Source organism: Lithobates pipiens, unplaced genomic scaffold, assembly GCF_037356315.1.
Source record: "Lithobates pipiens isolate NorthernLeopardFrog02 unplaced genomic scaffold, aLitPip1_a1.2 Scaffold_22, whole genome shotgun sequence".
NCBI classification, from domain to species: Eukaryota; Metazoa; Chordata; class Amphibia; order Anura; family Ranidae; genus Lithobates; species Lithobates pipiens.
Window position 1 is genome coordinate 305,435,672 of NW_027507784.1, and position 14,065 is coordinate 305,449,736.

A 14,065-nucleotide genomic window follows, 5' to 3' on the forward strand; every position below is an offset into this window, starting at 1 on the left:
CTGGTCTGGTACAATGATCGCCCTTCTGCTGCATCATATGATGTCCTCCCAGGATAATAGTGCTCCCGGCCATCATTTTCAATAGATTTGGGCGGGAGGAGGTTAAAGAACACCATTGGCAAAGCTGATCATAGATGGTTCGTATCTTTGGCGGTTCAGCAGGGACCAGCCACGATTCGAACCATGTATGGGCAGCCTGATTGTACCCAAGATGATAGATCAATGAACTTTGGTGCAACCAGCCTGTCAGATTTTTAATACTATAATTGTTAGTGGCTATAGCCACTAGCAATAATCACTGTGTGTTCTCCTGGCTGGGACATATCTGCTTGTCAGAAACTGTAACTCCTTTAGTTATTGGTGAATGTCACTGTATTCCCCTCAGGTTATATCAGAAAACGCTGATAATGAAGATACAGGAGTAAAGACTGGATCAGGGGTTCAGCTACATCTGCTTTCAGAAGTTAAGGTCAGTATGCTGGAAATCCTATCCCAGCTGGGCACGCTGAAAGTTTAATTAACATATTTCAGCCAACTATATTAGATTATCTATAAGCCACCAGGATCGCCCCATTGGTTATGGGTACATTAAAGGGCAACTTCAGCCAAAAAGTGAAAGTGCACTGTTGAAACTGGTAAAAACTGAATTGCCTGCCAAAAGAACAGTAAAGTAATGCTTGTTCTCCACCTATCCTAGGGTGACTAGATTTTTTAATGCTACAAGCTGTAGGCCATTTCCCTGAGGTTGGTGCCTGCACCCTGCAGTACCTTTTTTCACCCAGCATCATTCAACCTGGTAGAGTATGAAAAGGCTGTAAATGCAGGACGTCGTGGCCCGCCCCCTAAGCATTCACTCAGTGTATTGATGCAGAAAGCAACGCTGATGTCATGTCAGCACCACTTTCTGCATTATCTAGAACTGCCCAACACTGGGAGATGACCATTGAAGAAGATGACCCAGCACATCCATACAACCAACCAAAAGACGGCAGATAGTTTTTTTTTTTTTTGTTTTTTTTTTTTTTTTAAAGATAGAATACCTTTTGGGGGTTCTGCATGGGACCTGAAGTTGTAATCTAAAGTGGTTCTCAAGGCAAGACATTTTTTACCTTTCATATATTGCATTCCCTGCATTAAGGTAGAAATGTTCCTGTAGTTATATCACCTCCCCCACCCCCATGCATACTTACTGGAGTTCTTTCTGGATCCAGCACTGTGCCTGTCTGTAGTAGTGCCCTCCCCTTTCCCTGCTCTCTCAGGACACAGAGACAGCAGTGGGAGCCATTGGCTTCTACTGCTGTTAAATCCTGTGAGGAGGGGGCAGGAGGAGAGCTGCACTTTGTGTGTCTATGGACACACACAGTTCAGCTTGGGAGCATGCCCACACGAGTACCCCCATAGTAGCCAACATGTTATGGGGGCACTTGCCTGAGAGGAGAAGCAGAGAGCACCTGCAGGTAAACCCTTAATAGAAAGTACAGGGCTGCACTGTGCAATACCATTGTAACAAGTATAATATGTTTATTATTTTAGGGAAAAAAATGCGCCTCTATAACCACTTTAAATTGAATTAACTTTAAATTCTGATTATTTCAGTTTATCTATACTATCCATCAGTTTATGTAATATAGTATGGAGATTATAATGAAACTGTATGTTAAATACACAGTTGGAATGGGTATACGTTTACTGTTTTGTCAGGCAGGATCAGCCAGGTATTCCAGGTGACAGAGAGGGCCAAATTACACAGCACAAGCACTGTGCTGATAATCATGCTTTAAAGGAACAGGGTCCTTTTTTATTTATTTTTTTAGGGTAACAAACGCTTTAAGCAATGTAGTGCGCAGTTTGTGTCAAGCTTTAATGCAAAGCTGTGTGTTGTGATTTTAGGACAGCTGTGGTGGTGGTTGTGCAGTAGATCTGTGCCCTGTTTGGTGGGAATTCTCTGGAAGTCCAGAGCTCTGCATTGTAGCAGCAAGTGAATCCTCTGTTTGCCTTTGGAGACCTCGGACAGAAGGGAATTGGGACTGTGCTCACAGTTGGAGCTTTATAGAGGAGGTAAGTCAGTGGTTTACCAGAAGTTTAAAGTGTATGTACTGTATGACCAAAGCCTTTATGTTTTGTAACAGACAAAAGAAAGGCTAAACAACTTTTTTTTTTTTTTTTTATTATTTTTTTTTTTTTTTTTGGCGGTCTGTGGCCCATTAGGGAGATTTCCTTTCATTTCCTGTCCTGTACATGCAACAGAAAGCAGGAGGAGACCTCTAAAAAATGAAGGGAATTCCCTGGCTTATCTTTTTCTTAATTTGGCTACATATTTTTAATTCTAGATGCCTGTCATCCAGATACTTCCGTTATCTCAAGAGAAGAATATTGTTTGTGTTGCTTTAGGAAATCTAGAAACCATGGAGATCTGGTAAGGACAAACTTACATCTTTTCAAATAACAGTAGTGGTTATAGGAGTGTGCGTGGGATGTGACTGGCAAAGGTTTGGGAAGCAGTTTGAGAGTATCTTCACTAGGGCATAATCGATTAGTTGGCCGATTATTGTTTTGATTAATCGGTTAATAACCTTAAAAAAAAATTGTGGTGTATAATTTAATTAATTTAAAAAAAGTCAATTTATTCTTAAATATCTCCATGCAGTGGTAAATATAAATAACCAACTATATGGTTAGGGAGCAAAATATCTAATCCATTCTGAGAATAACAGACAGAAGAGATATACTGTATATACTGTTAGAGGAGGTATATACTATTAGAGGATATATACTGTATATTAGAGCTGCACAATTAATCATTAAAAAATCATGATCTCGATTCCCCCCCCCCCCCCCAATCTCTCCTGAGTTTGCCAATTCTTTCATATAAACATGTGGAGAGACTATCTGCTCACTCAGCTGTCAAAGGAAAGCATCCAGGCAGTCTGCCAAGTCTTTAACATGAAACATTGTAACTAAGCTTCCTTCTTAGATCAAAGGGATGGAACTTCTGTGTAAATAAATGTCTGCCAAGTTTTCAACAATGTGTAAATGCAGGAAGTTTAACCACTTAAAGTCTAAATCTTTTTCTGAAACTTCTTTCTTAAAGTGGTGTTGCACACAAAAAAAAAAATGATTAAAGTTCCTAAAAAAAAAAAAAAAATTGGGATTATTTTTTAACTTGCCTCTAAATGCCTGTTGCTAGGGGGTCCCTCGTAGTCTGCCTCCTTCAGTGCCTGGGCTGGTGACATCACTTCCCCTCGGCGCAGGGAGGGCTCCGCTCTGCCCCCTCCCTCCTGTCAGTCATCTGTGACACGTGACGGGTCCCAGATGACTGCACGGCCAATCACAGCAGGCGTGGCGCCTCTCGCGCATGTGCAGTGGGTGTCCGGCTGTGAAGCCACAGCCGGGTGCCCACAGTTGCAATTCCGGCGCCGCCGAGCAGAGGGGGGGACAAGCGGTGCTTCGACCCCCCCCCCCCCACATCGCTGGACCCGGAACAGGTAAGTGTCCGATTATTAAAAGTCGGCAGCTGCAGTATTTGTAGCTGCTGACTTTTAATTTTTAATTTTTTTTTTTCAAATGGAAACTCCTCTTTAAGTTAAAAATCAATATTTTTTGCTAGACAATTACTTGGAACCCCCAAACATTATATATATATATATATATAATTTAATTTTAGCAGAGACCCCCTAGGGAATAAAATGACAATTGCTGCAATTTTTTATGTCATACTGTATTTGCCCAGCGGTCTTTCAAATGCAATTTTTTGGGAAAAAATACACTTCAATGAATTAAAAAAAATTAAAAAGTAAAGTTAGCCCATTTTTTTTTGTTTTAATGTCAAAGATGATGTTACACCGCAAGAATTGTGAGAGAATCGTGATCTATCTTCTAAGCAAAAAAATCATGAGTCTCATTTTAACCCATAATCATGCAGCTCTACTGTATATACTATTAAAGAGTGAACCTAGTAAATATCATCAGACTCAGATCAAATTTTTTAATTAAAAAAACAAACAATGTCTTCCTTCAAAATTTGGAAATAGAAAACTTCTTGGTCAAAGGAATTTTCAGACCACCCCCAAAGCATAATGTTTTGACCTCCATGTTTGGGGTCATAGGCAGCATTCCTCCTCCTCCAAACACGGCGAGTTGAGTTGAGTTCAGAAATTATATTCATTTTAAAAACAATGTTAAAAACAAGTGAAAAATTCAAACTAACAACATTCTTTCATTCAGCGAATGTACAAAGTTCTTTTTGTCTGAATATTCTCATCTGAAAATTGATCCGTGTGCCCAGCATAAGGCTCAGTACACACCTATGCAATTTGTTTTATCTGTCTCTGCAGTGCTTTTTGCTGTGTGTTATGATTTTTGCGCGCGGGATTTTGCTGCGATTTGCGTTTTTTGTATTTTTTTTTTTTTTTTTTTTAGCCAATTTGTTGGTCAGATTAAAAAACACAATTTACTGCAAAAAACACATTACATGCTTTTCTGCAGCTTCTCCATTGAACTATATTGAACCAAAAAAACACCACCGTTTTGCGTATAAAAAAAAAATATATATAAAAGTCCCTGACCCTTCCAAATATGCAGTGGCTGAAAAAAAGCACAGATGTGAACGTGTCCCATAGGAAACCATGTAAATGAACTGTAGTGCTTTTCTGAAAAAAGCACCAAAAAACACATAGATGTGAACCAGGTCTAAGACGTTAAGTAACATAAAGGTGTTAAAAAAACTAAAATTAGCCCTTTATAGTACAAAAAAAGCAGATAATCACTACTGTAAGGGGTTGATTTAAAAAAAATATATATATTATTTTTTTTTTTTTTTTTACTGTGAAAGTAATATTTACAGTAGTGATTTGCTCTTTTTGAAGTATAAAGGGCTATTTTTTTTTAACCCCACCCCATTATGTTACTAGCCGATTAATCGATTATGAAAATAGTAATCGATTAATTTCATAATCAATTAGTTGTCGATTAATCGATTCGTTTTTTCAGCCCTAATCTTCACATTCATTTGAGTCCCTGTCCTGTGGTGTTACACCAACATGCATGCATTATACTGCAGGTCTTTTCTCATTTATACTACCTTACCTGATTATGTTAGAGTAATGCCGCGTACACATGAGCAGAATGTCCGACAGAAGGTTTTCATCGTATATTCCGATTATGTGTATGCCTCATCTGACTTTTTTTCTTTTTCTTTTTTTTTTTTTTGGGTGAAAATTCTGACGGACCTAGAAATAGAAAATGTTCTAAATATTTCTTGATGATCGGACTTTGGTGTGATCGTGTGTACGCAAGACAGTTTCAAACGAACTCCGTCGGGAAAACCTTCAGAGTTTATTCCAACTGTAAAAACGGTTGTGTGCACAGGGCATAAGAGGTCCATTTATACTCATTATCAGATTGTATCTTTCTTACCTAGTGTGCAACTGTTGTCTTGATTTCTAATTTTGCACAGGGCTCTATTCTCACCCCCTGAAAGGCTTGGTTGGAAAAAGCAGCTGGTTAAACGCGGGCACATGAAGACTGCCCAGGGTCTGTCGAGGCACCGTCTGGTCAGCAGTGGCAGTGGAGAACACGACCAAGTGGTGGAAGTGCAGCAGCTGTCAGAGACAGGAAGGTACGGACAAATGTTTAAAATGGACCATGCAGTAAAATGCAAGGTTCCCTCAAATTTTGTTTCGGAGCCCCTAGCCCCTACCCCTGTACCTGTCAAAAGAAAAAAAAATATTTACCTTACCCTCATCTTCCGAATCATTGGGTATGACATCCCCTTCATTCCGGAAGTTTTTTAGGTAATGTCTAACAGGCAAAATCTCATAAGAAGACACTCCTGTCCATCGGAAGAGTGTTTCCCTGTGAGATTCTGACTGCATTGTATTCCCAGGATAGGAGTATAACATCTTCCTTGCCTAGGTACCATGGGCAGAAGATGGGAGGTAGACATAAATCCTTACGTTCTTTACACATACATTAAATTTACACCTACTAATATATGTTGATTTGTGAAGAGGAAGGATACTCAGTGATTGTAGTGATGAAGTAAGAGGTTTAGTTATGTTTATTAAAAAATAACATGTTCTACTCATCTGCTCTGTGCAGTGGTTTTGCACAAAGAAGCCCCAATTCTCCTCGCCTGGGGTCCCCTGATGGTGCTCTTGGATCCTCCCACACTCAAGAGTGCTCGCCCCCCCCCCCCCCCCCTTCGTTTTCTGCTTACAGGCTGTGATTGACAGCAGCAGGAGCCAATGGCTCCTGCTGCTGTCTCTGTGCCTACGAGGAAGGAGAGAGATAGCAGTGCTGCTGCAATCAGGCACAGCACTGGGTTAAGATTGGGCTCAGGTAAATATTTGAGAGAGTGAGGGAGGAGCTGCACATTAAAGTTTTTTTTTTTTAACTCTATGCAGACAATGCATTAATGTAAACCTTTTAACCTTTACAACCAAAATGTTGTATTTGTAATGAGAGGAAAAAGCAAGCACCCAGATTTGCTTATATATACTTCTGGTTTGCTAGTTTCTTTGCATCCCTGGGGCACCCCAGCAGTTTGTTTGCTGTTTAGGCATATATTAGCTGTGTTGTAATACATTCTTTATGGACTTGTCTTTCTGCAGTACAGTGCAATTCATTTCATTGGTGCCCCCCAAAGACAGTGTTGTGGCCTTTTGTGAAGTGGAAGGAGAGAGGGATGCTTTGGTTGGATCCACCATGGATACATATGTGGTTGTCTGGTAAGCCTGACCTTTCTTCTTAGGCTCCATTCACACCGCCTTTCTGCCTGCGATTCGGAAATGCTGCAAGTTGCGGGATGCCCTTACTTTGAATTGCACCAAATCGTGGCACGATTTTGCCACGATTGTCACCGACCAATCACAGTAAAACATGCAAACAGAATTGCTGGACGCCCAAAAGAAGTTCTTGTACAGAACACCATGGTGTGAATGGAGCCTTATACTGGTGTTTTAAAAGTGTGTTTCTTTTATTTTCTGTTCAATTGTGTTATCAGCACGACATCTTCAGTGCCCTCGGTCCACCTGCATTATTATATGTGCTTACCCTCATGGAAATAAATCCTAGCACTTACTATTTAAAAAAAAGTTCCTTCCCCCTCCTCCTGCCTACCTTGTGTAAAAAAACTAAAAATAAAATGTGTGTTTGTGTGTGTGTGTGTGTGTGTGTGTGTATATATATATATATATATAATGTTTACACAATTATAATTTTTTTTTTAATCCTTTGAGGTCCAGTCATGTGATCCTGCAGCTCCGGCTCCCCTGTGTCAGTGGGCAGCTGGTGTGAGAAGGGGGCACCTACAATGGCTGGGCCATGGGAGCCTGTGGATGATATAATTGCTCTTAAAATACCAAGCTGTTGATGAACGCTCTCTGATACAGGGGAGAGACAGCTGCGGAATCACATGATTGGACCAGACTCAAAAAAGGTAAGTATGTTTTTTATACAGATAGGTAGGAGGAGGCATTTTTAGTAATGGTTAATATTTTGCTATAATTCCATCTTAAAGGGTTTGTAACCCTACACTACCATTCACTGCCAGCCCCCCTATTTTAAGATGCCATAATCCACTGTGTAATTGTATGTTAAAAACCAAGCCTCTAAATACCTTTTTGTAATGTATCTTCAGGCCAGTCACGTGACTTCCGGCTGCTCTAATACTCTGTTTAAGGGATACAGTGGGAGGGGCTGAGATCTCCCTGAGACTTCAGCCTGGAGGTCATGTGACCGCTGTCTTGGCCACTCTGCCCCTCCTACTGTAGTCCTGGAGTTTGAGAGCATGACCAGCTTGAAGATACATTACAAAAATATATTTAGAGGCTTTGTTTTTAACATACAATTACACAGTGCAGGATGGTAGCTTAAAAGAGAGGGGCTGGTAGCGAATTCTTTCAAACTTTTGTTTTCTACTAACAACGAGGGGTGGGGGGGTGGGTGTAGACAGAGATACAGACTCCCGAGCTGACAGGCGGGGAGGGGGAGCAGAGAGGAGAGCTGCGGTTGACAGATGCGTGTAAACTGACCGGTGTCAGGGCTCAGCACCCATGATAAACCATGGCCAGCTTACGGGGGGGGGGGGGGGGGGGGCAGAACCAGGCAGGATTTGCCGTGTTTTTTACAGCTTCCAGAGGGACAGGTTAGACAGCACAATTACTGTTTTAGGGTTACAAACTCTTTATAGCAAACTTGTGAATGATCTTGAATATGACTATAATATAAGTAACTTCAGGTGCCCATACACACTAAGGCCGGCCATACACGGTTGGAATCTTGGCCGGTTCAACAGGAACTGGCCGAGATTCACACCGTTAATGGACGGGCTGAATGTACCAAGTTAATTTATCAACTTAGGTACAACCAGCCTGCTGGGTTCTCTTGCGATTTATTGCAAGCTGAGATGAACTGTCTTCTTGCAGTGGGGATGACTTGCTGATGATTGCCCTATTTCAGAAAGTTTTTGCTTTACTGAAGGGGTGAGTTCAATGTGTCAGTTTTGGCTGTTTTGTGTTGTAGGAATGCTGTCACTGGACACCTCTTGAGTACGATCCGTGTGGGTGACCACTGCTCTGACCTCACCTGTCTCAGCGCAACCTCCGACTCTGTGAGCCACCTCTTCTATTTTTCTCTCCAATAAAACTGTGTTTTAGAGTCAATGTGTGCCCTTTGTTTTGGAAGCTGACACTATACCTCTTCTTTGTCAGGGTTTGTTGTTTTTGGTTGTCGCCAGTCCGTTCAGCAAACCTTGTGAGGATGCTGGAAGTTGCATATTCAAGCTGATTGCCGCCAATCCACGGGAAGGAGCCAGCACTCCCATTATATCTTATGTAATTCCGGACAAACCTAGTAGAAGGTAAGGGGGGTTAATATAAAGATTTGTTATTCTACGTTGCATATTAAACCATATCTAGCTGAGAAAAAATGCACAGGTTTCTTATTTATTTTATACGTGAGTGCTCAAAGCTAAAAAGCACTAAAGCCTAACTCCACTTAAACCCTTTTATTGCCAGGTCCATACATCATATGTATCTGACAGCAGGTGGTTTTACACGCACCCCGGTGGCTGCAGCCTCCGGGAGTGTGTTTATATCTAACAAAGCGACTGCTACCTGTCAGATGGAAGCAGTCTGGCAGCTGGGTAGCTGCCCAATCTCTTCCAGAGCCCTGGTAACAAACACCCTTCTGTGCCTCTACCCCCGCCACCTCTCCCAGGGCTTTGCTTGCCCATCTGTGGGCCCAGGACCGGCATGGCGGGTTCCACTGGGTAGACAGGAGAGAGCCGAGCAGACATACGTCCACTCTCCTTCCCTTCCTCTTGCTGACCCGAAAGCGACACACATGGAAAAAAAAATTCAAAATTGTAAAAAAAAAAATAGTTACACCAAAGCACATAAAATGCCCCCCCCCCCCAAATATGTTTTGAGGCTAGCTTGACCCACAAAAAACTATTTAAAGGGACATTAAATGTGGAGTTAGGCTTTAAGCAATTAAAAATGCTATTGTATCATATGTTACTACAGCTGGTATTCTTGTTTAATTTTTTTTTTTTTTTACATCCATCTAGATATCTGGAAGGGGATGTTAAAAGACAAAAGGCAGCTGCAGTATTGACCTGTGGAAGCATAGCACTCTGGGATTTACCCAGGAGCCATTGCAGCATTACACTTCCCCCCAGCTTAGATGCACCCTGGTGTCTTGTACGATGGAGCCACATTCCTTGCTGCTTGCTGACTGGAAGAAAAGATGGAACCATATGCATTTATGAGTATACAGAACACTGCTCCGATAAAGAAAGATGACTGCAGAGAAGTCACACAGGAGAAGATTGTGCCATAATAAGCTTTGAACAGTGGAATGAACCTAGATTTTTAGGAATGTATAAAATCTAAATAGTCTGCGGACACTGACCTTTTTATAAGTTTGAAAGGAGAATTGTCTGTGTTACCATAGCAGAAAACGAGATGATATTATTTACTAACCTGCACTGGCAGAATACTTAAGCCTGGTACACACTAATAGTGGCGAAAAACTGACAGCTCCGTTCAGAGCAACTGTACTAACAGTCTGACGTTAGTATAGCAAACCCCCCCCAATCGGGAGCCAGTTTCTTAGCCATCACACGGCTGTCTTCTGTTGGACTGGCTGACATACACATGGGCAAAATGTCGGACGGTTTTTATTGAACCGGCTGATGTCGCCCCACATTCAGCCCGTGTGTGCTAGTCATATATAGTGGATGATGACATTTGATTTGAATGCTGACATGTTCATTGAGAACTAGTGAAAGTACAGCGTTCCCCTTTTCCCAATTTATATCATTTGTTTTTTTGTGAACAGAAAAAAATTTCTAGGCTTAGAGAATGGCTGACTTGACCTCCACATATTCATCCTGCATTTATAAAATGAGCTGTCACAGTTGAACTATTTACTGAACTAAGAGGTACGCTTTCTGGATGCACTGTATAAACTGTATGTAGCCTCAACTATAAACAGTATGCTGCGCTGTGTTCTGGCAGCAGGATGAGAACTTCCCATCCCACGCCTGAAACGAGGCAGAGTCAGGCTGAGTCTTGCTCAGCCATTCACAGGAAGCTTTGTATTCTATGAATAAATGCAAAGCTTCCTCTGATTAGCGGAGGCAGAGATTGTGATGTCATCAGCCCACCTTTCTGCCTCAGCTAATTAGAGGAAGCCTTGTATTCATTCATAGATTGTAAAGCTTCAGTGAATGGATGAGCAGCGATCAGCCCCACTCTGTTTTGTTCTGAGAGTGGAACGTGAAGTCCCGTCCCACTGCCGGGACACAGCATTTGTTTACTGTAAGTGGCTGAGGCTACATCTACTTAATGCAGTGCATCCAGCAAGTGCACCTGTTAATGCAGTAAATAGTTTGTTTGGACCAGCTTCACTTAAAGGGACATTAAATGTGGAGTTAGACTTTGTGTTTCTTGATCAAAATGGAAAGCTCCTATTAAGTTACTGCCAAATAAAAAAAAACAAAAAACGGCTGCAGTATGCTGTGCAAGCTTGGCCTTTTCTCCAAAAGCCCCAGTGGTGAAGTCAAGTCCCTGCATGGGGCTGCAAGTGGATGGCTTCTCTCAAGTATTTGAATAATGTATTTTGTGCCATTTTTGGGCTTGACACAGTATTGATACTAGTAAGGTTTTAGAAGTTGGGTTGAGGTTCAGTTTTTTAGGGAGGTAAAGTACAACTAAAGGCAAAACGTTTTTCTTTTTAGTTTTGGATATATAGAGGAGAGGGATTAGAACCCGTGTCTGTTGTTATTGCTGTCTGTACCCCATTAGGGTGATTCGCTCTCTCTGTTTGTCATGTTTACCATTATCCTTAAAAGTGAAAGTAAAAAAAATGATCCTAAGAAAAGTAATAGAAGGGAAATTTTCCAATGAGGACACTAGTTCTGGTGACCTGGGGGTCCCCAAAGAATTCCTTTAAGTTGCAGGGATTTCCTGGCTATGGGACAGGAAGTGAAGGGAAATCTCCGCAATGGGACACAGATGGTGAAAAATAAAATCTGCGGGTTATACCCCACCCTTACTCTATCCAAAATGAAAAAAAAAGTTTGCTTATAATTCTACTTTAAGTGTTTTAGGGTTTGAAGCAACCTGTAATAAGAAAATATAGAGGCTGCCATAATAGGCTTGTCAAAGGCTTCCCAGTGAAACCCACACTGGTGCTCTCATTTGATCGATGGAGGGATCTGGAATACAAGTACAAAGGTTAAATGTTAGGAGTTCATTTGCAGGGTTTAGTTGACAATAAGAGATAAATGGTAGACTGACATACACTTGGCGATTTTCAATCCACCCCTGGGAATCACGCATAGGATTCATCACAAGAAATCGCCTGAAAGTAACCAAGCTACAACCCACAAGTTTGATCAACAACCAGAAATCAGTCAACTTAAAAAATTGGGCAATAAGTTGACAGCTTCAATACAGTTTTATGGAAGAATGAAAAAAAAAAAAAAAAAACATTTTGTGAAGAAGTAATCAGATTTTTCTGCCAAGTTCAACCAGGGAAATTTCAAACCTAACTGCTTACAGCTGATTGAATACACCATTGTTTAGGTCTTTGCTTGGCAACTTCAGTAAAATTGGAATTGAAAGTTAGGGTAATGGGGGTTAATGAAACTAGAATACATCCAGGGTGAGGGGAATTCCCCTGTCCCCCAAACAAGTGTCCCCATTGGAAGATTTCCCCTTACCTTTTGTATTGAAGAAAACTCTAAAAATGTTTGAATTCTTTTTTCTTTTTCTTCAAATGGACACCATTATAAGTATAGGTGTAAAGTTCCCCAGTGGGGACACAGATTAAAATACAGATTTAACAGAGGGTCTAACTCTTCCTGTTTCAACACTAACAGAACATTTGGCCTAGGGGTACACATTAAGTGTTTGGGCCAATTCCAAGGTTGGTGAGGGTAAGAGCATGTAGGGAAGTTGTTGTTTTTTTTTCCCCTCCCTCTCAATATTTTTAGTTATGAAAAATATAACAAATTGCTTAGGACCTATCTATGCATAATTAGGGGGTACTGTTCATTAATGTCTATGTACCAGGAGATAAAGTGGCCCATACCAGTGCGTTCTTCATAAATACTAGTATTTACAGAGTTGCGAAACACTGTTCTAGACCAAAGATCTGACTTTGACAAGGCATTAATGTTTTACATGTACTGTATTGTAAATATCTAGTTCAAATATTCTTTCATATGTATATTTTCACAGATAATCTAAAAACAAAGTGTATATATAGAAGTTTATTTAAAAAAATAAAATTGTTTTTTACAATGGTGATCTTTTTTTATTTAAATTTCTCCCCACTTTCTATGTTCTAGAGCTGCCCTTGGAAACTGCAGTGGGAAATGAAAGCCATTATACATAGCACAAAGTCTATGTATAAAAAGAAAAGAGGAAATGGGAGTGCCAATTGTCACTTGCCCACAACAGTTGTACTGCGAACAGGCAGCAGCTCCAGGCCAGGCAGGCCTGTACCTTGCAGCCTTTCTTCTGGGTTCGAGGCGCACATGCGCATGCCTCTTGCCGACCCGTGCTGTGATTGGACACAGCACAAGTTTGGCAGCCGATTTCAGCCAGTGATTTTGGCTGAAGTCAGCTGATCTGTTGTGGCCAATCTCACATAAAGTTCCGTGTTTACAAAAAACACAAATCTCTGGTTGTTTCCTTTTTTTTACTCCACCCACAGGGCTGTCCTTAAATGATGGTAATCCATTTGCATCAAAGATAAATTGGTGAAATAAAATTGATACAATTAATCTATACATATACTCTGGCTGTAATACATCCCCAATAGCAGGTTGCTTTCTCTATACCTTGGCCATTAAAAAAAATGTCTTGTATTCTTTTCAATCAATACAAGGGGTTATGTGAATGAAGTGGGTTTTTGATGGACAGCGTGCTCTCCCCTCATCCAATCATAGAACACCTTGTATTTGATGAAAAGTAAGATTACAAGACGTGATTTGAAAATATGAGGTGGAGAGTGAGGGACCTGCTATCAGAGCTGCACTACAGCTGGAACTATGCTGTAAAGACTGAAAAAAAGTGTTTCCCCAAATGCAGCAACAGCTTACACATGGGACATGCATCAATAGAAGTAGTTTATATTCTGTACACCAGTAATAAGTTAAAAAGTTTTTTATTCCTGGAGTTCAGATTGATCATGTTTAATTTAGTGCTAATATAACTACTTAAAATCTCCCTTTTTATTCACCTTTTCCAAATCCTCTGCATAACGGTGATCAGGGGAAATCAGATGTATGAAATCCCTCACTTTAAGCCAGCCAGGCTGCATTCTATAGAACTGCTTAATCAGGCAAACATAATTTCAGGCCCTGGGGTTGGAGGGGGAGATTTTCCGGAAGATTACCTGAGTGATGAGCATAGGGAGGACCTTTTAGCAATGTGATGATACATAATTCATTAGTGAATAATGGTATGTGGTTGAGCTGCATGGCAGAGGTATGTGGATCACGTATCTGGCTGAACGCAGTTACAAATATTTAGGCAGGTGAAATAAT

General features: G+C 40.9%; 1 protein-coding gene across 1 annotated transcript in view; it reads left to right on the plus strand.

Moving 5' to 3' along the window:
- Positions 1 to 12,816, plus strand: part of PALB2 (partner and localizer of BRCA2) — a 36,656-nt gene extending 23,840 nt beyond the window's left edge. Inside the window, exons 8-15 of the mRNA XM_077449318.1 lie at positions 386 to 469; positions 1,891 to 2,058; positions 2,331 to 2,416; positions 5,456 to 5,617; positions 6,612 to 6,728; positions 8,524 to 8,611; positions 8,712 to 8,860; positions 9,572 to 12,816. Coding sequence (XP_077305444.1) covers positions 386 to 469; positions 1,891 to 2,058; positions 2,331 to 2,416; positions 5,456 to 5,617; positions 6,612 to 6,728; positions 8,524 to 8,611; positions 8,712 to 8,860; positions 9,572 to 9,806 — 1,089 coding nt within the window. The 3' untranslated portion in view covers positions 9,807 to 12,816. The remainder of the gene's footprint in view (positions 1 to 385; positions 470 to 1,890; positions 2,059 to 2,330; positions 2,417 to 5,455; positions 5,618 to 6,611; positions 6,729 to 8,523; positions 8,612 to 8,711; positions 8,861 to 9,571) is intronic.
- The last annotated feature ends 1,249 nt before the right edge of the window (positions 12,817 to 14,065 follow it).